General features: G+C 50.3%; 1 protein-coding gene across 1 annotated transcript in view; it reads right to left on the reverse strand.

The window, feature by feature from the left end:
• Nucleotides 1-4166: 4166 nt before the first annotated feature.
• The window catches only part of LOC309680111 (protein dispatched homolog 3), a gene marked incomplete at both ends in the record, with an annotated part of 143498 nt that continues 120694 nt past the window's right edge, over nucleotides 4167-26970 (reverse strand). Inside the window, 20 exons of the mRNA XM_082493619.1 lie at nucleotides 4167-4529; nucleotides 5233-5399; nucleotides 6408-6521; nucleotides 6896-7055; nucleotides 7419-7564; nucleotides 8709-8835; nucleotides 9843-10018; nucleotides 10124-10254; nucleotides 10699-10880; nucleotides 11561-11697; nucleotides 12312-12434; nucleotides 12870-13031; nucleotides 13446-13607; nucleotides 15097-15242; nucleotides 16019-16158; nucleotides 16524-16684; nucleotides 16909-17043; nucleotides 17476-17612; nucleotides 19239-19458; nucleotides 20712-21648. Coding sequence (XP_082349745.1) covers nucleotides 4167-4529; nucleotides 5233-5399; nucleotides 6408-6521; nucleotides 6896-7055; nucleotides 7419-7564; nucleotides 8709-8835; nucleotides 9843-10018; nucleotides 10124-10254; nucleotides 10699-10880; nucleotides 11561-11697; nucleotides 12312-12434; nucleotides 12870-13031; nucleotides 13446-13607; nucleotides 15097-15242; nucleotides 16019-16158; nucleotides 16524-16684; nucleotides 16909-17043; nucleotides 17476-17612; nucleotides 19239-19458; nucleotides 20712-21648 — 4026 coding nt within the window. The remainder of the gene's footprint in view (nucleotides 4530-5232; nucleotides 5400-6407; nucleotides 6522-6895; nucleotides 7056-7418; nucleotides 7565-8708; nucleotides 8836-9842; nucleotides 10019-10123; nucleotides 10255-10698; nucleotides 10881-11560; nucleotides 11698-12311; nucleotides 12435-12869; nucleotides 13032-13445; nucleotides 13608-15096; nucleotides 15243-16018; nucleotides 16159-16523; nucleotides 16685-16908; nucleotides 17044-17475; nucleotides 17613-19238; nucleotides 19459-20711; nucleotides 21649-26970) is intronic.

A 26970-nucleotide genomic window follows, 5' to 3' on the forward strand; every position in this document is an offset into this window, starting at 1 on the left:
GAGCGAGGAGACCCAGGTCTATTGCTTCCTCTGACACTGATCTTTGCAAATAACGTCAGCTCTGTTCTGCTTTGCTCCAAAGCTGATTTCAACAGGGCTGTTGTGAACAGAGGCTCTACCCGAGTGTCCACAGCCATGGGGAGCCTCAAACTCAGGCAGCAGCTCCACTGAAGGCAAGGAGCAGCATGTATACATCACAGTGCTTCCACACTGGGGAGCGGCATCCTTCTGCGACTACCCTGGGCTGGCAGAGAGAGAGCTTCAGGTCAGGACAGGACCCACTCCGTTTTGCAGGAGACTGCACAGTTTCAGAATAACCCCCATCCTGAAACGTTAACATCAACTTTTCAGAATGTAAACCTCAAAACAGGATTTAGTAGAAATGAAGGAGTGGGCAGTTAACAGAAGTATTTCACTGCAGTGTGCTGTAACTGAAAACTTGTGTACATTTCTTTTTAACTGCAGCAAGATTGTTTTGAAATGGAAAATCAGAGCATTCTCTTCCAAGTAAGGCCGGTCTGCTGTGTTCTACTGTTTAAAAGCATCAATACTGACAGCTTCATATGAAGCATTTTAACTCCCTAGCTTCCTCTGTCTGAGAAATTCTCCCTAAGACAAGCTCCAGCCACTTTTAGTCCAGACTCTGTGAGCACCTTAGGCACAAGCAACTACCACAGAGAAGGCTGAACCTTGCTCAGCAAGAGAACAGGGCCCAAGAGATGGTCTGGGAAACAGAGTCATCATCAGAAAAAGAAGATAGGCAGAGATGTGGGAGGAATTAATTTAGGGCGAGCATCTGCTCCCGGAACAGCGCCAGACAGGTGAGGTCTTGCTTTTTATTTCTATGAGCATCTGCCTTGGAGCACCAACTCCCGGCAGGGCTGTCAGCCCCACCTTCGCATTTGCTCAGATAAATCCATCCATTTTCTTACCTCTATAATTTTATGACTATTTGCTAATGCCAAGGAGGACACTGCCTACATGGAGATGGATGTACACATCTGCTACTGATTTATTGTCTCCACAGATGCTTGGGGAAATGAGGGTGTTGTAAGCATTTTGGGGAAGGCCGTGCCCCACCTCTAAGCCTCTTTCAGTCTGCAGCACATGGAGAAAGCACCAGCCACCCTGACCACAGGGCTGTGCAGAGTGAATGGTGATGGGGCAAACGTCTAGTTAGATCTTAAGACAAGTATCATGACTACGTTTAACGAAGTTGTCAGCTTACCAAGAACCAGTGGGTCCTCGCTGTGAAATGTATCACCTGGGATCATCTCCTGGCTCTTCTGCCATCCTACTACAACCTGGAATAAGTTCCTCCTCCTCTCCTTGCCTCAGTTTACTCGCTGGAGGGACACAATCTGCTCAATATGCCTTTGTGAATCATCTGCTACAGCTCTGCCTGTATCTTGGTTTCTCTCTCTCTCTGCTTTCTGATTCACTTCAGCCATTGCTCTCCCAGTACCACCTTGGACAAAAAAAGGCAAGGTGATGCCCTGCTCCTGCTAGTACCAGCCAACTCTTCTGCACTGTGCGTGCCTGGGCTGGCCAGAGAGAAGGAGGAGGGGAAAAATGACAGCTTGTCCTTTCCCCTGCCTGCTCCAGAAAACAGGACAGACCCTGTCAGGTACCAGAACTCTGTTATTTTTGTCTGCAGATCAGACACTGCCAGATCAGACCCAAGAGACATAAAAAGTTTTTACTTTGAAATTATCTTTGCCTTCCAAGAGTGGCTGCATGAATGGTCCCAGCGTGGTGTATCCAGAATCACTCTGGAGGTGTGGGGGCTTATGTAGCCTCTTTAGAGTGAGCACAAACATAGAACACCAGGGGCTTAAACGAGCTTTAAACTTTGCAGTATTCAAAGCACATCTATGCCTTGTCTTAGACCTTTCAAGGTTTCTTCAAGCTCATAGAAGGAGGAACTTCCTCTAAGGGTGCACTCAGCACCTTATTCCCTTGTCTGGTGACCTGGAAATATCCATCAGCTTTAATCGCCCCAAGGAGTTTGAAGCATTAGCTAAATTCAGGTCAAGTCACCAGCCAGAGCATCCTCGCCAGCAGCACTAGGGCCACCTTGCTCACCCCTGCAGGACCCACACAGCCACGTGGGTCTCAAGGGGCTGGATATCATCAGCACACTGTCCTCTATGCTCACTGCCACTTAGGAGTGCTGAGGGCACCACTAGTCATTAAATATGGAGAACAGACATGGCATACAGATCAATGCTGAACTGTGCACAGCAGCCATCAAAGCAGCACAGCTTAAGTATAGTCAAAAATCCTTTCCAGAACCATTTATTCATGGGCACAGGGTTCATTATGAAGGAACTGGTGCAGATAAGAGGTGGGCACCAAGGAACATTTAAGCCTTTGCAGAAAGACGTAACTCAGCTGCACCATGGGATGGCAAGGAAAAAAACAGGTCTGTTCTGCTCATACCCTCATGCTGTCACCACTCTCACTGCCTGCAGCAGGATTACTCTGGGTTTCCCCTGGCATCAACAAATGTCCTGTCCTGGTACTCCTCTCTCCAGCTGACACCTTGGAGAACCTACTTTAGGAACAAACATTTGATCCAGTTTCACAGGGATGACATGACATGAAGGTATAAGACTGGCAGGGATCAGAGCGGGGATACGCTGAGCCAAGCAGAAGCAGCTGCTGGTCTGTCTCAGCAGCACAGTCCCCAGAACTTGGCTGGCAATGGGGATGGGCTTCCTGGAACTTCCATCTTAAAAAGGCGGTCAATCCAGACAGAGAATACAAAGCCACCAGGGACATGGTATCTGCAAACAAATGGAGTCAGGCTTCTTTCTGGCCACCCCCCTCTATTGGCATCCCTGTAAATAACATTTAATGCATCTCCCAGTGGGACAGACCCCTCCCCTTCTGCTGAGGACCAGATGTGTGTGCATTGATATGCGACACTTAGCTATTTCAATTTTAAAAATATGATAGAATCAGTGATGCTTAAAATGTACTTGTTAATGGCACCAGTTTGCGATTTCATTTTACTTTAATATAAACCATCTGCTCTGAGCAGGCAGCAGCCACAGGCTGAAGATCCGCTGCTCTCATGTCTCCACAATGGAGGGTGTCTCCAAGCTGCCACAGAGGATGCACTACTATTTATTCATGCGTGCCACCAGGTATGGGCTGTACCTGGCCCCAGTGGTTAGCATGTCCTCAGACTAAGAGCTGACTGCCAGACCAAAAGGCTCTGCAGGGACCTCAAGACTGCCTGTTTTCTCTCCACCATGAAGAACAGAAGCAATGACTGGTGAGGTCACACACTGAGCAGAAGGTAGGAATGGGCATCAATAATGCCTTGGCCTCACTACTGAAATGAGGGAGAGGACAGCAGGCTGCTGAGGGCACCGATTACATTCCTCATGACTGCTCACAGATGCAAAGGATCCCAGCAAAAGGTGTGCTATCCCTTCAGAAAGAAGGGGAAAGCCATGTGTCCTGACACCCTCCATGAATGATGAAAGCAGGTCACTGCAGGTGGTGCCACCCAACATATCTTCTACTTTGGATCCCACAATGACACCCATAAGAGCTCCTATGCAGCAAGTTCACTGCTGGTCTAGCTTGGGTACAGGGCACAGCAAAGGGCTCCAGACAACACTCTTTCCCAGGCCTGTCCAACAGCTCACTGTTTTCAAAGGCTCAGGTCATGAGGCACAGGCTTGGTGTGAGGGTAGGACATCACCTTAAGGGTGTTTGTTGCAATGCTGACCCTGGCAAAGGGGAGGGACAGAGGGAAGGGTTTTGAAAGGGATCAGATGGGCTTCCCAACTTCTCCCCTTTTAGCTTTGCGGTTCCAGAAACCTCTGTTCATTTAATAAAAGAAAAAAGAAAAGCAAAAAAAAAAAAGAAAAGCAAAGCAGAAAGAAAATTGAGCGAAGGAGATCTCCTCCCCTCCTGCTCATGGGCTGAGCTATTCCCTGGGCTCACTGTCCATCATCCATCCATCACTACCCAAAATAAATACAAGTTTAGAGCAAAACCCATTAGAAAATAAAGTGCATCTGGAGTTGAAAAACTTCTGGAAAAAGGGGATTTTTTTCCTCTTTTCTTTTCTTACAAAAAATATCCTTTAAAAAAAAGAAAAAAGAAAGGGAGCAAGAGGACAGAGCATGTAGCTCTTGGCATAGGATCTACAGGGCTGTCCCATTAGGGAGAGGGATCTTAAATCCGCTCTTCAGCAGGGCGAGGCAGATGCATAGCCCCAGCAGGCCAGCAAGGAGCACCCCCACCACAGCCTTGAGGCAGGAAGTCCTGCTGCGGATGAAGGTGCCAGGCCCCATGATGCTCAGCAGGGCCGTGCTCACAGTTAATGTGTATAGGATGGAGACTCCTGTGTTGAGGGCCACAATCTTCCCAAACTTAGCGAAAGGGGCAATGATGCAGAAGAACAGCGGGATGGTGGCAATCACTGTGGTGACGGCGCTTGAGACGATTGCCACACCCACGTGACGGACTGCTTCAATCGTCCTCCACTGGCGGCACGCTGTGGGGTCCTGGCAGAAGGGACAGCAGTGTTAAAGGGGGAGTGGAGACAAGCACATGGGGCTGCACTAATATTTTAGCCTTTGAGAGGGTGACTTAGCTCCTAGGGTCCTGGTTCATGACAAAGATGCTGCGTGAGTGCAGATTGGACAGTTCACGCAGTCTGAGCACACCGGGCAAACTCTCATGAGGTTAAAACCCAGTACAGGCAGTTTACTGGATTTTGTGCACCCTTTAAGCCATGTCAGACTGACTGCTGGGCCTGCACAATAGAGGCTCTGTTGGGATCAGAGATCCTCAAGCTTTTGCGGTATCTATCTTCCCAAAGAGGCAAAAGATATTAACAGGACTAGAGAAGACCTGGAGGTACAGAACAGCACAGCAAAGAAATTTGCAGAGGTTACAGAATGAGTGTAGGGTTTTTCCAGCACAAGACTGTCTTCACTGGGACATGAAAAGGGGTTGCTTTGGACACAGCCATGGCTAGTAAGAAAGGGACAACCATATGGGTTGGACCCTCAGCTAGGTTTACTGTACTGAGGTACTCAAGTTCACATCAGTCTCTGACCAGTGAGCTGGACAAGCAGTAAGCATCCCAGGCATGCTGCAAGGGTGGCAAGACACATCCCCCCTTGCCCATCATACATTAGGTCCTGCGTCCCAGCCGAGTGGCATGGGAGGGCATGAGGGGAATAGATGCAAGGCCATACTCACCTCCGCCTGGTGTAGCGGCAGGTTCTCCCCTGCCAGCAGGTAGCCCTCCACCAAGTGCACACAGTAATCGACAGAGGAGCCAACGAGGATGGAGAGAGAAATGGCTTCCACTGCTCCCATTTCCCAGCCAGACCAGTACATGATGGTCACCACCAAGCAGACCACCCCTGTGTGAAGAAGGTCACGTTAGGCAAATTTAAAGAACCCTGGGTCTGCTGCCCAGGCCTACTGATACAAGTCAATGACTGGGGAGTCTGGGATTGTACCCTTGCAGGGCTGCATGCTTGCCAGTCTGAATCTTGTACACACTCCCTCCTGCCCACAGAGGCAAACAATTCCCTCACCTTCCACTGGCCACAGGGACCATTCAGTAAGGTGATCAGACCTGCTGGGGACAGCAAAGCGCCCAATTAAATATTTGGCATCAGTCTGTCAGTTTGCCTATCTAGACTAATGCTTGCTAAATGAATCCAAGCCCAGCTAAGTGTACGTGTGTGTACACATGCGCTACAGGAAAGAGGACCCTTTGTTTTGCTTGCTGCAGTTACATACAGGCTGAGCACATGCACAGGTTTTTCTTAAAGGCATGAATGATGTTTGTTTGTGAGTCATGTGTGGGAGACTAAGCAGTTTTAAAATGATAGATTTGATTTTTCAACTGAGAAGTTTAGCAACACACATAGTCCACAATATCGTCAAATCACCAGCCAGGGAGAGGGAACTATTTACAAATTTGCTTCAAATACTAACAAAACCGCTAAAATATTCAGCTTTTAAAATCTCCCACTGCTTGGAAACAGCAACCATGGTGCAGATCCTTGGGAAGGAGCGCAATTGTTATTCAGACCATGTGGGACTTAATCACATTATTACACATAACAGACAGGGATGGCATTTGTGTAGCTAAAACCCTTATTTAAACAAATAGAAGGGGTTGTATAGATAAACCACACTGGGAATTAGACACACAAATCTACTTTTCCAATGAGGTTCCTGTGCATTTGTTGAGAGTTTCTCCCATTCACCTAGGTATACCAGGACTGGCTCCTGGAAAGCCAAAGGCTTTACACAGAGTAAGAGCAATTCAGTTCAAATCACCAGAGACTCAGCAGTGCCACAACCCACCAATTTCAGACAAAGAGAAAGCATGACACATTGGCATTGGTGTTTTTTACCTAAAATACTGAGCAGCACTGGCAGCAGGAGGAGGATGTGAGTGGTAAACACCGCCACTGCAGCCACACAAATAACCAGTGAGAGGACGAGACCATACAGGGCACTCTGCACTCCTGGAAGAAAAGAGCCAGCTAATTTGACTCCTGGAAGGCAACAGCTAGGATGAGAAAGACACTGTCCCGGCTGGTAAGAAGGCAGGCAGGGACTCACAGTGGGGAGATGGGAAGGGAAGGATGAAAGTGGTAAGTGGATAATCAGCTTCTTGCCTCTCACATCAGCAGGGCAGAGGCCCTTCCCTTCTCTATTTCTCTGGGCTCTGCCTAGGATTTTGACAGTATACACTGTCAGAAACAGGCTTTAGGAGTTTCCACAGCAATGGTAAGTGACTGAAGATATAACATGAGCCCATCAGATGCGACAAAGTGTGCTGTGAAGATGTATCTGAGACCATGGGGTCCTCAGGGAGAGAAACATGGCAGTCACTTGCCTATAATCTCCATGAAGATCTGCTTCCAGTGCTCACAGGTCTGGAAGCCATTCCTGAGAGCAGAGCCCTCTGGGAAAAGCTGGAGTTGCTGCTGCAGAAATGTCTCCCATTTCAGGTAGTCAGCATATGTCTGGAAGGAAGATGTCCCTTTGTAGGTTGTCTGTAAGAAGATGAACAGGTTATTCTTGTGACCTGCTCTTTGGGGCAGGGTATGCATGGCAAGGGAAGAGGCAGAACAAGCCAGCTGGAGTTGTAGCACCAGGCAGAACCGGCAGTGGCAGATGGGTAAGTTTGCCACCAGATCTTTGCCTGAGGTCTCACAGTAAGAGCTAATTGTGGCATGAGCAGCCACTTCTAGCAAACTTGTGAGTACAGGCATCCGTCTGCAACAAGGCACAAACACTATTACGCACTGAATTATGGCTGCAAATGAAAGTGGCCAGTGCAGAAAGAGCAGAGCTAAACCTTAAGAAGTCACAAGAAGAAACTGTCACAAGGACAGATGGCAATGCCATGTGCTCACCGATTCAAATGCCATGGAGATCCACTGCACCTTCCCATCCTTCACCCCCACTGCCCCATGAGAGAGCTGTCCGGGCAGCAGGTTGGGCTCAGGGATGTTCTTGCATTCAGGGTGCAACATCTGCAGAAATGCGGAGATGCTGTAACCTGGAGAGAAAGCAAGAGCAAGAGATGGAGACAGGACAGGGAAAGGTATGCACACTGGAGCAAGGGTGGGGGGGAAACAAGAGAAAGTTGCAGGCCCCATTTCTCAGCAGCTGCTTTCTCTTGCATCTGACTGGCCAAAGCCCTTGAGGTCTCAGGACCAGAGCCCTCAGCTGCTGCTAGCTTGAGAGGACACTGTGCCACCAGCACTGGACAGGACACTACCACCACCGCTGTTTGGCCCCAGCTGTCGGGAAGCAGTACAAACAGCAAGTGCCGAGGAACTGTCTGCCTGGCCTGGCAGGTATTTTCTCCAGGCATGAGATTGGCTTTTGGCCTGAAGTCAGTATACACTTCCCAGACTCAGCTCCACAACATTGTGACCTCTCAAGTTGGAAGAGACGGTGACTGGTTTGGTATGTGAAGCCACAGGGCCAGTGAGTAGCCTCATCACACTGAGACCAGGTATGATTTGCTGGTTACTCAGGAGCTACTAAGAAGATATTTACTCATCCAAAAGATTGTAAGTGTATCACAAGCAATACCCATGACTGGAAAGAACAGATGCAATTCTATTCTTATCTTCACTGGATTATATCCTGAAGAATATGCCCAGTGTCTTTGGAGTCAAAGAGACCACTTGTCTTTCTCATCTCCCAGAAAGCATGATCAGGGGCATGTTCTAAAAAGGTAAAGCTGCCTTGGGAAGAAAAGGAGGCAAGAAAGAGACAGCTACCCTTTCTGGTTTGCTGTTGAGGACCCCAGCTCAAACACTGCTGCAAGCAGAGCTGCAGAACAGCAGTCATGTTCCTGTGCCACTCACTGTGTATTTTTCATCCCCCAAACAGTCAGCACAATACACGTAAGCATGAGGTGAATGGACCATGGAGATGTGAGCTGTGACCTAAGCCAGGTGGAAACAGGCAGAGCTGTGCTGCAACTAGGACAGGAGAGTTGACTGCTGGGAAACACCTCTCCTCCCTGCACTGCCTGCATTTATCATTGACTGGTACCTTCCTTTCCTCTCCCTGCTTCATCAAGCTGGGATCTGAAAGTTTAAAAGCCACATTACTCAGACTGGAGTGTGAAAACAAGTCTCCACCATGATCTCCCAAGGGACTCCGTGGCTGGCATTAGTCCTACCTACCAGAGGGCAGGCACTGAGCCCCTCCTGGCTTCACCAGCTCCGCGTTGCTGGCAATGGCTTTGCAGAGGCGGCACAGGTTGCCAATCTCTTTGAAGAGGTCGAAGCTGTCATCATAGATAACGCTGCCCTTTCACAAGGAGACACAACAATAAGAGCACCACATGTGAGGCACACACACAGAGCAACTGGCACAAGAAGGCAGAAGCTGAGTCCTCTCCCAGCTACACAGTCTGGGACTAGCTTATACAGACCACAGGATATACAGTGGAAAAAACCCACCAGACATCTTTGCCTCACCAGACAACTCAAAGAAGCTACACTACCCCCCTCCCAAAAGAAGTCAGGCAGTACAACAGAAGCACTGATAAATGAACAGTCACCATCCATGCCCAAAATCATTAGGGTCTGCCTAAGGAACAGCTCTGAATCCCCAGCAGTGCCCTGCATGCAACCCCAGCTTCCTGCCCACTCCACTGCCTGCATTTTATGCTGCCCCCTCCAGAGGAAACAGGCAAAGGCTGATTCTGCACAGTGCCCCCAGATCAGAAGGCAGGAAGAACAGCAGATGCACTTCAGCTTTCTGCTAAGTGACCAGAGATAAGCCTAATTTTGATGGGGAAAGGCTGTCAATGTGTCAAGGTATCAGATCTGGGAGATAAGCTGCTCCTGGAAAAGTCACATTTAGTAACCTTTCCCTGGAGTAATCGATTTGTATTTTCTCATGTTTATATCTCATAACAAGATAAACAATTAGAGAAAAATATAAGTTCCCTGGATCTTGAATTTGTAGTGAGATTTTCATACTTAGCTCAAGATGGGTTTGCTTCTAAAATCCTCAGGAAAGCCAGATTTACACTCAAAATTAGAAGGTTAGATATTGCATTCAGAAAGAGATTTTCTGAAAGTCTGAAGCGATTTCAGTAAGGGCTTCCTGATCTCCATTATTTGTGAGTTTGCTAAAACAGAAATGTACTTTTGGCTCATCACAATGCTACCATCTCTGCTGTTCCATCTGTCTAGACTGCTGGACCACACTGCCTGGGCTGCGGGGATTAACTAAACACCATCCAGGGGAGACCATCCTTCCCTCAGCTGCCCCGAGCTTGTGTATCCAGCATGCCAGAATGTGTGTACCATGTCTCCGATGACGTGGTTGTCCGGACGTCTTGTGCGATTAACACCTCTGATACCAAACACTACAAACACCATGGCTCCTGTGTCTACCAGTGGCCGCACTGCTGGCTTCCCGCAGCCTGTGTTCATGCAAGGATTAAATCCAGAAGTGGCTGACAGCTTTGCTTTGGGTGCTGCTGTCAAATACAGAAGAAAGGTTGATTACATCAGAAGGCAGCAAAAAAAGGTGTAACTCTGGCCCAGACAACCAGGCATGTCTGAACAGGTCCTCATCAGCTTACCTTTCTCACTGGGAACATAAAGGATGCCTTTGGTGGGTCCATCTGGGCTAGAGCTGAGAAGACAGCCAGGAGGTGCTACACACACTCGGCCATGGTAAGGGGGCTTGTGTGACTGGGCAAAATACAGTTTCCTGTGCAGCAAAGAAAGTTTGTTATGGGGGACCAGACGTAGTAAAGATGATTTGTCCAAAGCTTTACATGGAAACAGACATTCTCAGGGACAGAAGGAAAGGAAGAGGTGAGCAACTCCAGACCTGGACTGCTAGCCCTTGCATAATCTGTGCTGCCTGTTCAGCCCAAGAGTTCAGGTGGGTAAGGGCAAGATCAAGATCAGCAATGTGTTTTTGCCACCCAAAGAAGCCCCCAGTCACAGTCCTGCACCCGTCAAGCCTTTGGCACATTAATGCTATGGGCCTGCAAAATAACTTTGCAAAAGTGAGGCACATCTGCAGCAAAGCAAGCCCTAGGGCCATGGATGGCACCAACTGAGGGCAGGACTGGCACTGGACATTAGGCATCCCATATCGGCTGTGCTGGTTTTGCTGCCTGGCCCTGAGTGGGTTTTGAAAGGTTACCGTGTTCGCTGCTGCTCCTTGGCGGCCACGTAGAAACTGAAGTCAAACTTCCAGCCTCTCTTGGTGTCACAGGACAAGGTGGTCATCATCCACTTCCTGGGGCTCGTCTGCTTAAGCAGCCCTACTGTGGACACACAAGCTGTCAGCTTCCTGGTGAAGTTACCGAAAGGCACTCTATACACCTAAGCAATGGATTAATGAAAACAGACACTTAACTCCACAGGGTTGCAGCCTGTTGCACATTAGCATCACACACTCCCCTCCTCCCTGAGTGCTGGCACAGCCACACAGAATGAGCACTGCAGGCACAAACCCAGCCAGCCCCCAGCTTGCCTCCTTCCCAGGGCTGGCCAGTGTGTGACAGGGCCCCTCACCACCCCCATTCTCTGTGGCATAGGCTGCTCTGTCCAGGGTGAGGGACATCTGAAAACAAGTCCTCTGTCCTCCTGGGGGTGTGCGTGCCCAATACGGCCTGTGCACAAGCAGTGTTGCCTGCTTGCCTGTGTCTGTGGATGGACAGAAGGAAGCAGTAGGAATCCAGCTGCCTCAGTAGCAGTTTCTACTAGAATGAGCTCAGCTGCTGGTGCCATGCCTCACCTGATCTCCACAGACACCCACACTTCTGCTCCAATTGCTGACAGTCACATTGCAACAGCAACAGATTAGTATTGTGGCACCGTGAGGCATAATCTCTAATGATGCCAGGCACAATGTCCTCTGTGTTAGCTACCTTACTGCAATGCTCTGCAAAATTCACCCCGAGCTAGCCAGGAACCCGTGGAGAAACAGGAAGAGGCTCTTGTGCTCACCTGTGAGTGCTGCACTCTTGATAGAGAGGTCCAACATCCCTCGACTGACTCACCTGGAATGAAGGCACCTCCCCATCTCCGGGTGACACCATCTGCCAGGGGGCAGGGACACTGGCATTGAGCGAGAATCTGTAGATGGCTGGCCTTCCCTTGCTTCTGGACTTGGAGATATACACAGTCCCCTGGAGATCTGAAGAAAAAAAAAAGAGGGCATGAGGGCTAGTGGTACTTCTTAGTCAGCAAATCCTGCAGACATGGACAGCAGCAAAAGAGGATTCTTCTGGTCTGTCTCCTCTGGGGCAGCAGGCACAGCCTCTGCCTTCTAGAAGCACAGCACACCTTTCAAAGGTTTTTCATAAATATATCCTGAGCTGCAGTAATTCCTGATGGCTTATTGATTCATGTCATCTTGGGACCTGGCCCAATAACTCTTTTATCCTCAAAATCCCCTGCAAAGCAGGCTGAATTTACTCTCCTCACGGCCTGCCAACAAGTTTGTGACACAGGAGTGGGATGCAACAGCTCTGAGCTCCTAGCCTTGTACTTAGACCAGGCAGAGCAGAGGGACTTGTCACCAGACTGTACTGCCACCTGGGTTATAGGACCATGTCCTAGAGAACAGTAGGCATTCAGGGGAAGGGGGATTGTAATGATGCCCCTTACATTCAGCACCAAGCTAGGCTCAGCGGGGCAAGATCTGGAGAGAATTACTCCCATCAGCTATTTAGACTACATGACTTTTTACCCGAGTGGACCCTTAGGCCCTAGACCCAAATGGGGTCAGAGTCATCGTGCCCCACTTACCTTGCTGCCCTGTATCACTTATACTGCCTTTGCTTCCCCAAGTTGACCCTGAGCCCCTCTTCTTCTTTTCCAAGGAGGTTCGGATGTTGTTCTGCAAACTGTGGGGCTTTTCCTGAAACAAACCTGTCCCACAAGGTTAGTCAGGGAGGAAAGAATGAATGGCATGACAAGAGACCTACCAGCCCTTCGCATACCATGGAGTTTGCTATTGAACATCAAACCTTAAGCAGGGAACAGAGCCACAGACCCCTGGCTGGTCACTGGCATGTGACCAGCACTTACAAGTAGTCCGTTTTCATGGACTATAAGGGAATTGCTCCAGCAGAAACACTCAGGCAGTTCCTAAAGTGGCTAAAGCAGGAAATACTTTTCAAAATACTCCACTTCTACAGGCAAGTCAACCATCCCACAGCCAATGTGCACCTCCCTTCAATGGGTTCCATCCAATGTCCAGTGAAATATCTGAATAATGTAGGCCTCTACCTCACATTTCAGCTCCTCCAGCCCAGGGCTTAGGCCAGGCTGCACCCACCATGGTCTGGGGACCAGAACTCTCACCTGAGCAGGTAATGCAGGAGATGCCTTCAGCACTCAGGTTGTATTTCAGGTCTAGCAGCACCTGGATGTTAGTGTCTGGCCGGAACAAGACTGGAGCACGGCTAGCTGGATGGAGGCGGCTAGCAAAGAATATGGACAGGAGCAAAACGAGCAGAAAGAGCCCTGCAAGGAGAAGCCCAGGTAAGTGTGTGGGAGCCTACATGTATCTTGCACTTAGAACAGACTCAGACAGCAGGGGTGTGACAGAAAGATGGTATTTTCAACGGAAAAAGAAACAGCACCTAAAGCACACTGGCAGCTGGGCTTCCTTGTAATGAGCCCATGCCTGGATAACCTCATCAGGACTTGCTATTTCAAATCCAAGTGAAAGGAGAGGGCTGGAAAAGCCTCAGAGTTCCTCATGCAGTTCCCTTAGGGACTGACTGCTCTGGGACACTCTTTCACCAAGTTAGAAACCACCTATTGTGGCCCTTTTCTCAGTCTCTTGTCGCTAATAATCAAGGCTTGGGGGCTGACTGAGACGCTGTCAAACCCTCTAAAAATCCACGCAGATGGAATACCCCACTTCTTCCTTACCCACAATCACCCATCTGCTCTTCACTGCAGACCACAGCACCCAGTGTTCCAGCAGCTCCTGCAGATGAGTTATCAAGTGACCCCGGTTGCTCTTCTCTGCAGGGAGCTGTAGATTTTCTGGCATCACAGATACCAAAGGGACATCCCCCATTTCCAGGGAGACTAGAAAGAGAGAGAAATCAAAGGCAGCCTCAGTGCTCAGTGTCACGAGTGTCTCTCATAGCTTTCTGCTCTCCTTTACAAAATCTTCTGCAAGGTGCTGTACAACTCACTCAAGCTAGAGGTGGAGTTAGACCCAGGCAGAGGCAGTGACTTCTCAGGATGCCATAGGGAGCACCTTTGTCAAGTCACTCCCATGTGTCAGCTACACTTCTAAATCCATAGCTCACTCCAAAGCCTATGCTTCAGGCTGTTCTTTCTCTGCCAGATCCCACTAACATTGTCCGCATGGCCTCAGGGACACCGCAGGCTTCTTGGACCAAGCAAAATTTGTCCCTCTCCTCCACTAACTAGGTCTTGCAGCTAATTACACACAGCTGACCTCTTCCCAACTGCAACTTGGCTCCTATCTGATCTCTTCACTCCAGCTCAGGGATGCCTAGGGAACTGCCCTCTTCTCTACAGCTGAGAAGTGGGCACTTGCTGTAGTAGGGTCAAAGTGTGCCTGGTGTGCTCTACAGGTGACCCACAAACCATGCTTGGTCACCAACTGGAACAAGCTGCTTTGCTCCTTCACAAGTTATCGGATGCCTAGGGGCCCCTGGAGAAAAGCATCCCACTGTTTACTCTGCTCAAGGGAACTTGTTATTTCCATACGTTACCATTACATGTGGCTCTGGCATACTAAGGAGACAGCTCTTGCAACACAGTGCCAAAGCCTAGTTGCCACCTATCAAAGGCAGCTCAGAGCCTACTCTGCAGGGAGGGTGTCTGTACACTGCCGTGGGGTTGATGGGCTCTCTGCCTCCAGTTCCAGTTTGCTGCTAGGCCTGAAGGCTACGCAATGCTGAGACCACTGCCGTTGTGGGTTTTAGAAGGAAGAGATCCCAGCAAGTTTTAAAAGCCAAGTACAACAGAGCATGACCCCATAGGCACCGTTATCTTCAATCAGGGCTAGAAGGATTATCTCCTGCTAACAAGAGACAGGGAATTTCTGGGCTCTTTTTCTAGATTTCTTAATGTCGTCTCAGACAAGTCGTTGCCCTCTTCTTGCCATGACAGAGGAGATCCTCTGAGGAGATGCTCTGAGGAGGCGATGCTGAAGAATAACAAAGTGTTCTCTCACCTGCTTCCCTGCAGTGCTCTAAATGGCAGGGAAGAGGGGAAAACTCCTTTACTCAAAGGCGAGCTGTCCTGGTGCTATGGATTAGATGTTTCATGGCTACATCCATGTCACAATTAGTGATTCCAGCCAGAAAGTACAACCCATATTAGACCCGAGAGGATTAGCAAAGTAGTTAGAAAGCACGTATCAACGCCCACTGAAGATCTCAAAGCAACTTACAATCATTAGTGAGTTAAGACTCCTACACCCCCTGTGACAGCACTATCTCCAGCTTAAAAGTAGGGAAACTGAGCCATGGACAGGAAGAACTGCAGGATGAACAGGGCAGTGTGGTCCCCCTGAAGGCACTACACAGCAGGCACATACCAGGTTCCTCCTCCACACTGAGCAGTGGGATGTCATCATCGAGATAAGGAAGCGTCTCTCTGCCTGCTCTGGAGGTAGCCTCCGAGGCAATGAGGAGATCTTCAGCCAGGTGCAAGGCACTCTTTTTGGTGCATTTCTGACTACAGCTGGATTGGAGCAGGGAAAGAGAAAAAGGCATGAGTTTTAAGCCACATACCCTGCTAAGAGTTACCAGTGGGCTCCTTCAGTGAGCAGCAACAGCCTGCTCCAGTTACTTGGAAAAACAACAGGCAGTGCCACGAGCAATCTCCATTGCTAAGTGCTGAGAGGTCAGGGGCTGAGCTGCTATGGCAAAGCAGCAGCAGGCTGGGCTGGATGCACAGAGCACGGCTGAGCCATGAACACTGGGTGCTGAGTGACGGGAGTTTCAGCAGTTCATCTCCCTGCTAATGAATTAAATCAGACCAGGTCATCTGCGCTGCTTAAAGAGCAGGGGAAGGGGAAATGTGCTGACTTTCAAATACAAATCTGCATGCACTGTTTGTGCTCACAGGCAGGAGCAATGTTGTTCTGTCTGCCTTGCAGGGCCTGTGTCTCCACAGCTTGAGGATTTAGCTGTGAGTAAGTGCTCTGAAGACACAAATGGCTCCAATACTCCGTGAGATTCAACGAAGAGGTATGACTGGCATTGCAGAGTCTGGCTCCTGGGAGGCACCTGTGCATATACCAGGGGGAATAAGACTGGGGCCTGCCTCTTCCATTTTGCTACAATCTGGAATGGCAGAAGTTAAATTTCCCTTCTGTTAGAGACTAACAGGGAACTGGGAAGCCAAGCTGCCTGAGGGGGATGAGGATAACTGAGAAGACAGGCCAGGGATATGCACACTGCTTTGGCCATGAGCTCCACAACTTCCCACCCACACAAGGAGGCTCCAGGGCTCACCTGGTTTGGCAGGAGCTCTCTAGTGGGGACACATAAAGAGTCCATATTCCAAGAGCAGCTGGCATAGTGAAAAGCACAGCTACCCAGCAGCAGGACACAATCAGCGACATAAAGAGTCCAAAGTCATGCACGGCTGGGATCTACATGAACAGAGAGAACATGGAACTGGGATCAATGAGGGCAGGAGACCTGGAGAGACATCAGGCCAGAAAGAGATATCTGGAGGAACCTGAGAATAGCACGTGCTGACCTCAGTCATGGTAGTCAGCAAACCTGGTAGGTACAGAGCTGAGCTGATAGGTGGCACATGAAATATTGGCTTGGATGCTGATACAGGGAGAGTGTCCACTGCCTTAGAGCAGGTAAGGGACAGCCCTGTAGGGCAAGCAAGTCCAGCAAGCCCCTGTGCTGGAGGAGAGGGCAGAAAGATGGTGCTGGCAGCTTCCCACTCTATTAGGGCCTCTGGCAGAAAGAGAAGGCCCCAAATCCCAAAGCTGAAGTGTACCTGAGAGAATATGTTGGCAGCATATGCTGCAGCTGTGGTCAGGGAAGTGAAGAAGGTGGCCTTCCCTGCTGTCTGGATAGTGTGGATCATGCGCAGGCGCAGGTCCTTGAGGTGGGTGGCTTGGCGGTAGGTGTTGATGAAAACAAAGACATCATCAACCCCTGGGAAAAGAGAGGGGAGATTTTGATAATTTGCTCGCAGTAGGGACACATGATAAAAAAAAAAAAAGAAATTATCTAATTTCATCTCAACATCTGCAAATATTTCACTTACAGGTAATGGAGGGAAAGGGCTTGAAAATTCAACCTGCATCACCCTTCTCTCACCTGCAAGCAGGATCTACGGCAAGGCAGCACAGGCAGGTTTTGAGTAAGGACATGCTTACCAATCCCCACAATGACAAAGGCAGCCACGCCATTGAGAATACCCAGGTACTGGATCCCAAATACGACATGGTACAGGAACAGAGCCACCAGGCAGCTTAGACCAATACTGGCAATGCCAAAGAATGACAGGAACACTAAAGAAGGAAAGGAACATAGAAAAAATAGTACCACTGGCCACCCCTTGGGAGAACACACACCTCACACCTGCCCTGTTGCGATACTGGTTCCCAGGAGTGTATTGGTGACAGAATAGCTCAGGGCTGTAAGAGTACTGCTTGCAAACTCCTTCCCATGGCACCCATCCATGAAATTACATCAGCTTTACACCAACATTAGTAAGATGGGAATTTGCATCTTATTCCTGTTCTCCTGTGAGCCTTCCCCCCGCTCCTGCCCACAAATCTCCGCTCTGGAGAATCAGACTTGCATGACCTTCTGCATGCTGCTGTGCCACAGCATCAGACCATTGTCAGAGCATCAGAGCCTCTCCTGGGGCTTGCACAGACACAGGAGTCACCACATATTTGGCTTTGTGTGAGAGCAGAGCAGCCGTGACTGCAGCCTACCTGAGCAGGAGGTAAGGATGTAGACCAAGACAGCTATGCAGCTACTGCTGATGAAGGCCAGCCACATGTCATTGTTGAAGGTCCTCCTCACTTCGTAGTCAAACAAATCTGTCCCTCCATACAGCACCTGGACTTTGCTAGGGTAGGAAGATATGAAGGAAGAGGAGTAGGCAGAGTTGAGTGTAAAGGGAGCAGAGCCAGGAGATTTAAAGCATGTCTCCCCCAGAGCCAAAGGAGGTCACTGCTCTAATAAACTTGGCTGTTCTCTGAAGAAACAGCTCAGGGTGGTGAGAGCAGGTTGAACAAGGCTGCTGCTGGAGGTGAAGTTTGCATGAGAAGGGAGAAAAATAAAAGAGCAGGTCTAATATTTTTAAAATTCCTCCAGTACATGGTGGGTCTTTGGCACTAATAGACTTCTTGCTGTCAGCAAACAGCTCCTGAAGCCTCCAAAGCCAATTCCATCTGGAATCCTAATCATTGCTTAATATAATAAGCACAAAGGTAATAACCAGTGGATGCAGGCAGAGTGAGAGCTTATCAGGAACCATATGATTTACCAGCTTCTGCTTCTGGAAGCAGACTCTGAGCAGAAGTAATCCAAGATAATTTAACCAGGAGTACACCACCACTGCACCATAGGAAGCTATCAGGGATCCAAGCTTCAGAACCAAGCCTTGGCCCCAGTTCCCTTTCAGCTTCCTGTAACTGCAACCCACTCTGCCAGCCCATTGCTGAGAACGCTCTGTGGCTGCCTGCTTTCAGGGCTGACAAAGGCCGGCTGCATTTCACCCTACTTTTGAAGATGGAATCCCTTCATTCTGGGAGCTATTGAGATTCAGAGCAGCAGAGAGCTGGAGATTCAGAAGTTACTCTGACATTCGGACTCGCTGACTTCCTTCAGCTGTCTGGACACTGGGCTACTCTTCTAGCCCTTTTTGCTCTGTTTTACCATCTCCCTCTTACAAGCACTGAGCAAAGCTCTATTCAACCAAAGTCATACAGATGTGATGGTGAAACAGGTCTGCATTTCCTGAAACTTATTCTGCCCTGACACTCCCCTCCCCAACTCTCTGTACAAAGAACACTTCTGGAAGGAATTACACTGGCATGAACACAAGCAGAATCACATCCACAGGCTGATGCCTAGAGTAAGGACTATTTCACCCCCTGCATCAGACCAATCGGAGCCAAATTCAGACCACGAAGCCAGAGAAGCAGCTCTGTTGGAGCCAGTGGAATTGGACTTGTGAGACGGAAGCAAACTGATTCAATGCCAGACAGGGGCTGAGTGGAAAGGCAGGCACTGGATTCAATCTTTGGCTCCCTTTCATTGTCTCTATTGACGTCTCCAGCATGTTGCTGCAGTAGGAAGTGGCATTAAAGGGAAGCACATAAGTGAATGTCCGCCATATGCTTCCCACCCTCATTCGCAACACTGTGCCCCAGCCCAATTTCAAAGGAGATGCTTTTTCTCCTTCCTCCAGAGTACTACACCATGGGCACTGTTCGACACTGACCAGTAGCCTGAGCTGGCATGCCAAGCCTTCTGTGCCCAGTGCCTTCCAGGTGAGACTGAATACTGCAGGGCTATTGGAGCAGAGCAGGCACATCTGCCCTGAGTAAACCTTAAGACAGAGGCCCCTGAAGGGCCTATTCCACCCACTCCTTTAGTGCAACAGCAAGCATCATGCTCTCCAAATTCTGCCTTTCCCTTCTCTCACCCACTCCCAGCAAGGCACCCACCCTGCTGCACACACCCTCACCTTGTGGACTGTTTGGCCAGCATGGCCACATAGGTGATGACAAAGTTCTGGAACTTGTGACGCTGCTCCTCCCAGCGGTCCTCTACCGAGTAGTAGTTCGGCAGTGGTGCCCCAAAGAGGATTTCGCTCCGCAGCAGGGAGCTCTTCATGTTCTCAGCAGACAAGCCCTCATCCACATACCAGTAGAATTCGGGGTGGGTCATGGCCAGCTCCAGGGACCCTGTGGGAGAAAGCAGTGACACTTTTGTTAGGTCCTGCTTAGTTAACTTGGCAAGGCATGGGGTCTAGTCTGACAAAGGGAAACATCTTTCAAAGTGATGCTGACTGTTGCTGCTTTGTGGGGTGCAAGGAGGGCTGGGGAATGCTGGATTACAAAGAATCACCTTCCGCTTCTGCTTTGTGACTCTGCTTGTCATGTTGCCTATATGGAGTTCCCTATTAGGGACACATCTTCCACCTGACTGATCTGAACCACAGCTGCCCCAAGCAGCAATGCACACAACCTGCCCATCAATACGCCCACCGCTGGATGCGCTTAGCTCTCCCACACTGGGCCAATATTATCTATCACACTGGGAAGGACAAGAGCTAAACAACACCCATGGAAGGTGAGGTCACTCTGCTGTGACCTGGTACTTCTGCCATCTGATGGGGTCCAGGATGCAGAGATGGTGGCACTCAGTCAGTTATGAGAAAGAAACACTGCCTGTCTACCCCCAGAATCCAAGTTCCCTTGAGTTCATACCAGAAAGACCCAGAAACTATGCTCTTTCCCAATATGGTAGCAGAGCTATTACTCATACTGGAGCAGATGGAGTTAATTCTTTGCCTGCTCTCTGCATGGCTCCTGGACTGCTATCATCTCCAGCCTTCGCTTGGGAGACAGATGGAGGCTTCATCCCACAGCCACATCACACCCACAGACTCCTCATGATTCACCTCTTTTTCACCATCCAAAGCCTCTGCTCTACTAGAGGGGCATAGTACAGGGTACAAAGCTGGGAGGAGGAGGCAGGGCCTTCCTCCTCCTCTCCTTATAGATGCCTTTCCAACTGGTGACTCACAAGCTGCCTTTCAAGCTCCAGAGCAGCCCACAGACCTCTTTCATCTGCTGCATGGTGCAGGGAAGCTCGTCCCTATTGTCTGTCCAAGACCTGACATTCCTCTAGTTACCCACAGTCGTTCACAGGGAACAAGGCATCTGTACAATGCAGGACTCCCCATCATTTGTCCCTCTCGTTCACCTGTTGGGGCCTCTGTGACCCATGACTGAGGTTGCAGGGGCTTTGCTGAAAGGGTAGAAAAGCGGCCCTAGTGCAGAAAAGATGATTCCTCAAGGCACAACACAGCAGCATCTTACTCTTTGCACAAGGCAGTCACCCCTCTTAGCTGTGCACCAGTAAGTGACTGGTTGAACTTGGAGGAGATGCATGCCTTAAACATGCCAGCCCTCACCCACAGCCCTCAGCTCACCTTGGATGTCAGCAAGGTCTTGTCCCATGCCATCATAGTAAATTTTCCCTCCTCTCTCAGTGGGGAAGAAGTAGGTCATGAGGGAGCTGGGAGGGGAGCAGTAGGAATAGGAGCCCAGGGGCAGGTCCTTCAGGACCTCGTGGGGCTTCCAGCAGAACTCCCGGAAGCGAGGGTGGTCCATGATCTTGCGCTCAACCTCATGGATGGTAACCAGGCGCTCAGTAGTGAAGATGTTGTTCTCAGAGTCCCCCCGAGCCAGAAAAATTAGTTCAATGCGCCAGTGGGCATGTGTCTGTGTGTTGGCACTGATGTAAGTGCTGGAGTAGTCCCAGCGTGGGGTACCCCTCCCAGTTCGGGAAGTCCGGTTTCCTGGGTTCAGGTGGGCATGGGGCTTGGGGGAGCTCGTCCTGCCCTCTGGGGTACTGCGCTTGACCCGTGCACTGACCCCCAGGTGGGAAGCATTGAGGTGAAGTTGCTGGAGCTGCTCAAAGATGAGCCTCTGCAGAGTTTCAGAAGTGAAGTCAGCCAGGTCCCGGCGGTTCCTCCCCCATGACCCAAACTGGGACTTGAGGGCCAAGGCAAGTGCATCGAAGCGCTGAGAGGACTCGTGGTTGCGGATCTCAAAAGCATTGTAGGAGATGTCAATATCCAGGGCTGGGTAGTGGAGGAACATGACAACAGCGAGCACAGCAGGGATGGCACAGCCCAGAAAGAGGATGAAGCCAGCGCAGTATGGATTGGTAAATACCCAACCAACAACATTCCAGAAGCCAGACACTGGCAGCATGACACGCAGGGGCCTGACTCTGCATGGGCTTTTCCCACACAACAGAGCACCTTCCCACCTCTTTCGGGAGCTGAAGACTACCTCTTCATCTTCCTCATCTAGCCAGGCATCCTGTAACAAGGGGTCATCCTCTGTGTCCATGTCCAGTGCCTGCACAAAGAGGTAGGGAGAAGCAGTCAGCAAGGCCCAGCAATGGCTGTCACCAGGTGCAGCCATGAATCCATAGCAGTTGCCAAAGGGTCTCAGCAGCAGAGCCAGGGATAGAGGCACACTCCAGCTCTCAGCCCTGCACCCTCTGCAGCAAAGCACGACTCTTTCAAACCCCACCGATCTGCTACAGCCACTGAAAGAACAGGCTCACCACGGGGTACCCCACACCCTGCCTGGCAGAGGAACCAGAGAGGGAAGAAGTCCAAACTACAGTCCCAGAGTGCTCTGGCAGAGTAGGGCTCTGCATGGCTCCAGGAACACCAGGTATGGAGATGTCAGGGAATTCACAGTATGCTGCTCAGACTGCAGCAGCAGGAACATTTAATTAGCTAACCTGGTTCTCATGCCCAGGAATAGTTCATGCTACCAGATGAAAAACGCAAAGGACCCCATCTTCCTCTCCTTAAATCTAACAATAGATTTTCCCCCAGCTATTTATAGCTGTAGTTGTCTTTTCCACAAAGTATGCATGTGTGAACACACACAGAATCAGAAGCACGTGCACCCATACCTGCGGACACACATATGCACACACTTGCACACACCAACCCCTCCCTGAGAACTCACTGTGACCTTGCTCTAGCCCCTGAAGGGCCATCCACAGCCAGCATGGAAAAGGAAGGGGCTGAACAACCCCGCTTTCCTTCCACCCCTGTGGAATGCTGTTTATGGAGTGGGTTTCCCTGGTTCCTACGGAACAACCAGGAAGCAAGAGCAGCTACTGTCCCATGGAATGAGAAGGAGGAAACTCTCCCTAATCAGCCCACATTTGGGCAGGAAAGAAAGGGAGAGTCCCTGGGAGGTGCTCTCCTTTGCAGGGGGCTTCCAGCACACGCAGGTTCTTAGACTTTCCCATGTGCCCCTCCTGGGTGTCGCACAGTAGCCTCCCAAGCCAGGAAGCCACAGGTGGTGGTCCCTGAGGGCAGACCCTGTACGTGTCCCTCCCTCTCCCAGTTCCCCGCAGCAAAGCCTGCAGCCTCCCCTCACTGAATGAGTGAACAGATTCAGTTCCTTGCTTGACCCTGATAGTTGCCAGCAATTTCCACATAGGCCAGAAGCAATTTATGAGCTTTGCTCCTAACCAGTGTTTCTGTTTTAACAGGACTTCTATCAGCAGGAAGATGAATTGCCAGCACCCCTTCACTCTAGGTCCTCAGCAGACCTGGGAGCTGCCTTGAACTTGGGCCCAGAGGAAAAGCAATGGGGCAGGAATGTTCCCTGGCAAAAGAGGGATGTGCAAAGGGGTTAGACTCACAGCAATCTCCCTGGCTCTGGTCAGCCTGAGTGATGCCTGTGGCTTTGTTCGCTGGCCACAGTGGCTCCCATGGGATTCACTCTGGTCTGGATAGCATCTGTGCTGGCAGACTGGGCAGAGCGCTCCCAGCACTGCAGAGCCTATGGGCAACAGGGAACCTCTGAGCTCCAGCCTCCCTGCTCCTGCCCACACCAAGGAAAGCACCAATGTCGATCAGCGGCTATAATCTGCAACTGATATTGTCTCAAAACATCCCACCCTTCCTGTCAGTGTGAGAACAGGGACTGTTCCACCCCCTCGCCACAGTTAGGGCTGTGCAGCTGGCTCACCCACCTCAGCCAGGCTGCAGAGAGCTGTGCAGGACAGCATGTGTAAGCCGGTGCTGAATCTTCCTCCTGCTCTGCAAACTCATAGTGCAAAAGCAGATGGGCGCCACCAATGGCAGATGGCCACAGTCCCTCTTCTGCTAGACCTCCACATCCTCAGGAGGCTAACAAATAGGGTGAGGAGAGGGCAGCTCCCAAAACTCTGCTGTGTTGTTTCCCTTTTCACATATAGGGCTGTTAGCAAGAACAAAGCAAAGGGGGGGGGTCTTTTCAAGTCTCTGGAAATGTTAGGAGAAATCTAGCTGGTTTTTGTCTCCATTAAGATTTCTTTAATATTCAGGATGCATAATCCTAAGCAGCCAGGGAACGTCTGAAAGTTTCCCTGAACAGGCACGCATCACTGCATGAGCCTTGGGCCCTGGAGCAAGGCCAAGAGCATATGAACAAGGCTGCCCAAGACAGCTACTGGCACACAGGTGCTCCTCTGCCTCAGCTCCATGACCATGCATATCCACGTGCTCTTCTGCTGTTGCTTACAGAGAGTCTTACTTGTACCACGGCAGGGAGGAGGCATTCCCAAGTCCTTGAATCTGCATATAAATCCTCTCCCAGCTGCTCTTTACTGCAGTTTTGCCTTCTCTCCCACACTTTACAATCCCAAACTCTCCCCATTGAGCAGCCATAATCCCATGAATGCTGACAAAGCAGTGGAGGGCACTGACATCCTCCTAAGTGCCCAACGCCTGCTGGCACGCCAGCCCCCGAACACTGCGCAGTACCAGCCCCAGTTCATGGTTCCCCCCACGCTGCTCATCTTTGCAGACGGACATCCTCAGCACATGCAAGCCCATGGCCAGCGTGTAACTCCCACCTACTACTGGGCTGTCAAGTACTATCACCATTCTGCCTCTGAGAGAACCAAGCTACAACTTCTGCTCACATTAGCAGCACAGAGTGGTGCAAGCTGGTGTGTACATGCAGTTACCTCCACTCCAGCATGGAGTTACTGCAAGACCTGATCAAGCATATGTATTCTCTCTTTAGAAAGAGAGGTAAAGAGCCATAATAATTTCCCATTTATTGAGCTACTGAGGAGAAGGAGGGAAAAGATTCTAATCCTGAAACAGAAGAGCCTGCACGTGACAAGAAAGGGAAACGAGACAGACTGAGATAGTAATAAGCCAGCAGAAAAAGGATCATACCATCTTTTTTTAACCAAGAGCTAAATCCTCAACTCAAGGAAGGTATCAGACCTCAGGCATCTCCCTCTGGCTCTTCCATCCACTCTTATAGGGACTACAAAACCCACCCCATAAAAGATGGGCACCCACAATGTATGATGGCCAAGGTATGCTACCCTCTAAAGACTGGTACAAATTCTGATGCTGGTGTAAACCCCAGCACAGCAAATGCTGGAAAAGCCCCAAGATTATATGCACTCACATGAGAAGAGTCAGGGAAGGTTCAAGATTTGGTGCAGGCAGAAGGGCCAGGGCAGGGAGGGAGGCACCCAGGTTGCGCCGCCCCTGACGGTGACAGCCTCCCTCTGCATGCGGGTAAGCATGTGTGTGCATCCTGCCCTAGTTCCACCACAGCTCTGAACTCCCTTCAAAAGAGAGTTTACCACATGATTTGGCTGCAAAGCCAGACACAGCTCACTTAGTGTTGCCCTTGGGACTCATCTGGCTTTACTGCCTTCGTCAGATCCTGCCTGGGTCAGGATGAAAGCTTATCCAACCCAAAACACGGCAAATTGAATCGGCGAGGGAGATAAACCCTGAAATCAGCCAGAAGGGGAGTGAAATGCATTTTTTCTGCTTGAATTCTACTTGGGGGCTGGCCTGTTTTCCTTCCACCACTCCTGTGCTACCCAGGGACTCCCAGCATTGAAGCATGGCCCAGTTACTTTTTCAGTTCCAGGATATGCACAGTGGACCTAATCCTGCAGCCCTAATCAAAGTTCTGCCTCACTTCTGTGCAAGCTTAGCCTGCCCCAGGTTGGAAGGAGCAGAGGACAAGAGCACTCCTAAGAGCCCAGGATCTGTTTCTTTGGAGCAGAGGCATTGATTCAGCCTGTTGAGGTAGGCATTGAGATTTCTTAGGCTTCCCTCTGCCCCTTCCAAAGCAAACAGGCTTCCTCCTGGTTCAAAACCAGTCAGGACTCTGTAGGGTGGCAGAACCTCCTGTAAAGAATGTTCTTGGCTCAGATTTAAGGTGCTGCTACAGGCATAGCTTCCATTAAGTCAGAAAAAGGTAAAGGAAACTGGGCAAAGTACTTAGTAAATAAATACTTTAAGTGAAAACCTCCACCATCACCCCATGGCAGGTCTGCCTCAGAAAATACCCTCTGCTTCCCAAGTCACATGCTTGGCCACGCAAAGCCAGATCTTGCAGGAACCTACAATGCCACATTACAGACAGCCCTGATCCAGATGGCAAGAAGGAAGCAACAGCCACAGCTGCATGGGGTGCCCACATCAGGGACCGTGTTCCCACTGTCCTGATGCTTTCAGGGTTTTCCACCAGAAACATACAAACATTGAATAGATGTATGGCGAGAAGGGGCTAGGCTGCCACCACACAGCCAGTGAAGGACAGCCCCTGAACCAGCTGCTTGAGCACAAAGAGCTCCTCGAGCTTACCCACACAGCCTGCAGCAGCTTCTGCTTTCTGCACTGCTTGGGCAGACCGCGCATGCCAGACAGCCAGCTCACGGAGCAAGACAGGGGCAAGGGGCAGGTCTCTCCAGGGTACCTGACACAGGGAAGTTGTGGGGCCCCTTCCCCTTCCCCACACTACCACGGTATGGATGATGTTCAACAGCAGGGTTGCAGAGCTCTGCTGCATAGATCTGCTCTGCAGAGCTGCCTACAGAAAGAATGCTGTGAAGGGGCTTTCACCTAATGGCTGCATAGAAATGAGAACCCGCATTCCTCTGGCAAAGATGGGCCTGCACAGCTCACCCACCTCCTGGCCTGGGGTCGGCAGACGTTTGCCTGCGCTGCCTCGCTCATTCAGGCAGCCAAGAGTTGCCTGGGGATGGGGAAAGGGGAAGTGGGCAGAGGCAAGCAAACAGAGCTGGGCTTGGAGGGACCTTGTAGAAAACTGACCTGGAAAGGGAGGGTAGGAGGAGGATTCAAGAGGGGAAGGAAGGGGGAGTCTGCTGTACAGTACATAAAAAAACCTCCTCCCTTAGCATTCAGCCTTCAGACTGCTGGGCAGTTTCAGCACCCTCCCAGGATGAAGAACCTTCCTGATCTGAAGATGTGAGTTCAGAAAATCCATCACAGCAAAGAGGCGTATGGCCATGAAAGAGAGTCACATCTTCCAACCCTGTGTTGGTAAAGATACGCAGCTTTATAGAAGGTACTAATAACGCCAGGATCCAGCCGATGATCAGGTTTGCCTCTTCAAGGACACAGCAGCAGTATGGAGACAGGAGTAGGAGGAAGACAAGGAGGGTGTCCTTGCCAAGGCTATTTTTTCAGTTGGCACTTCTGTCCAGAGAAGCATAGAGGCTATCTCACATCAAACCTGATGTGAGCCCCCCAGCCCTGCACACCAGACAACCTGCAGCTGAATCTCCGCACCACAGCCACAAATGCCACCAGATCCCAATAGAAGAGGCCCATCCCTTTCCTCCCTGGATCACTGTCATAGATGAAGCAGTGACTGGCAGAC

Source organism: Vanellus vanellus, assembly GCF_965231255.1.
Source record: "Vanellus vanellus genome assembly, chromosome: 20".
NCBI classification, from domain to species: domain Eukaryota; kingdom Metazoa; phylum Chordata; class Aves; order Charadriiformes; family Charadriidae; genus Vanellus; species Vanellus vanellus.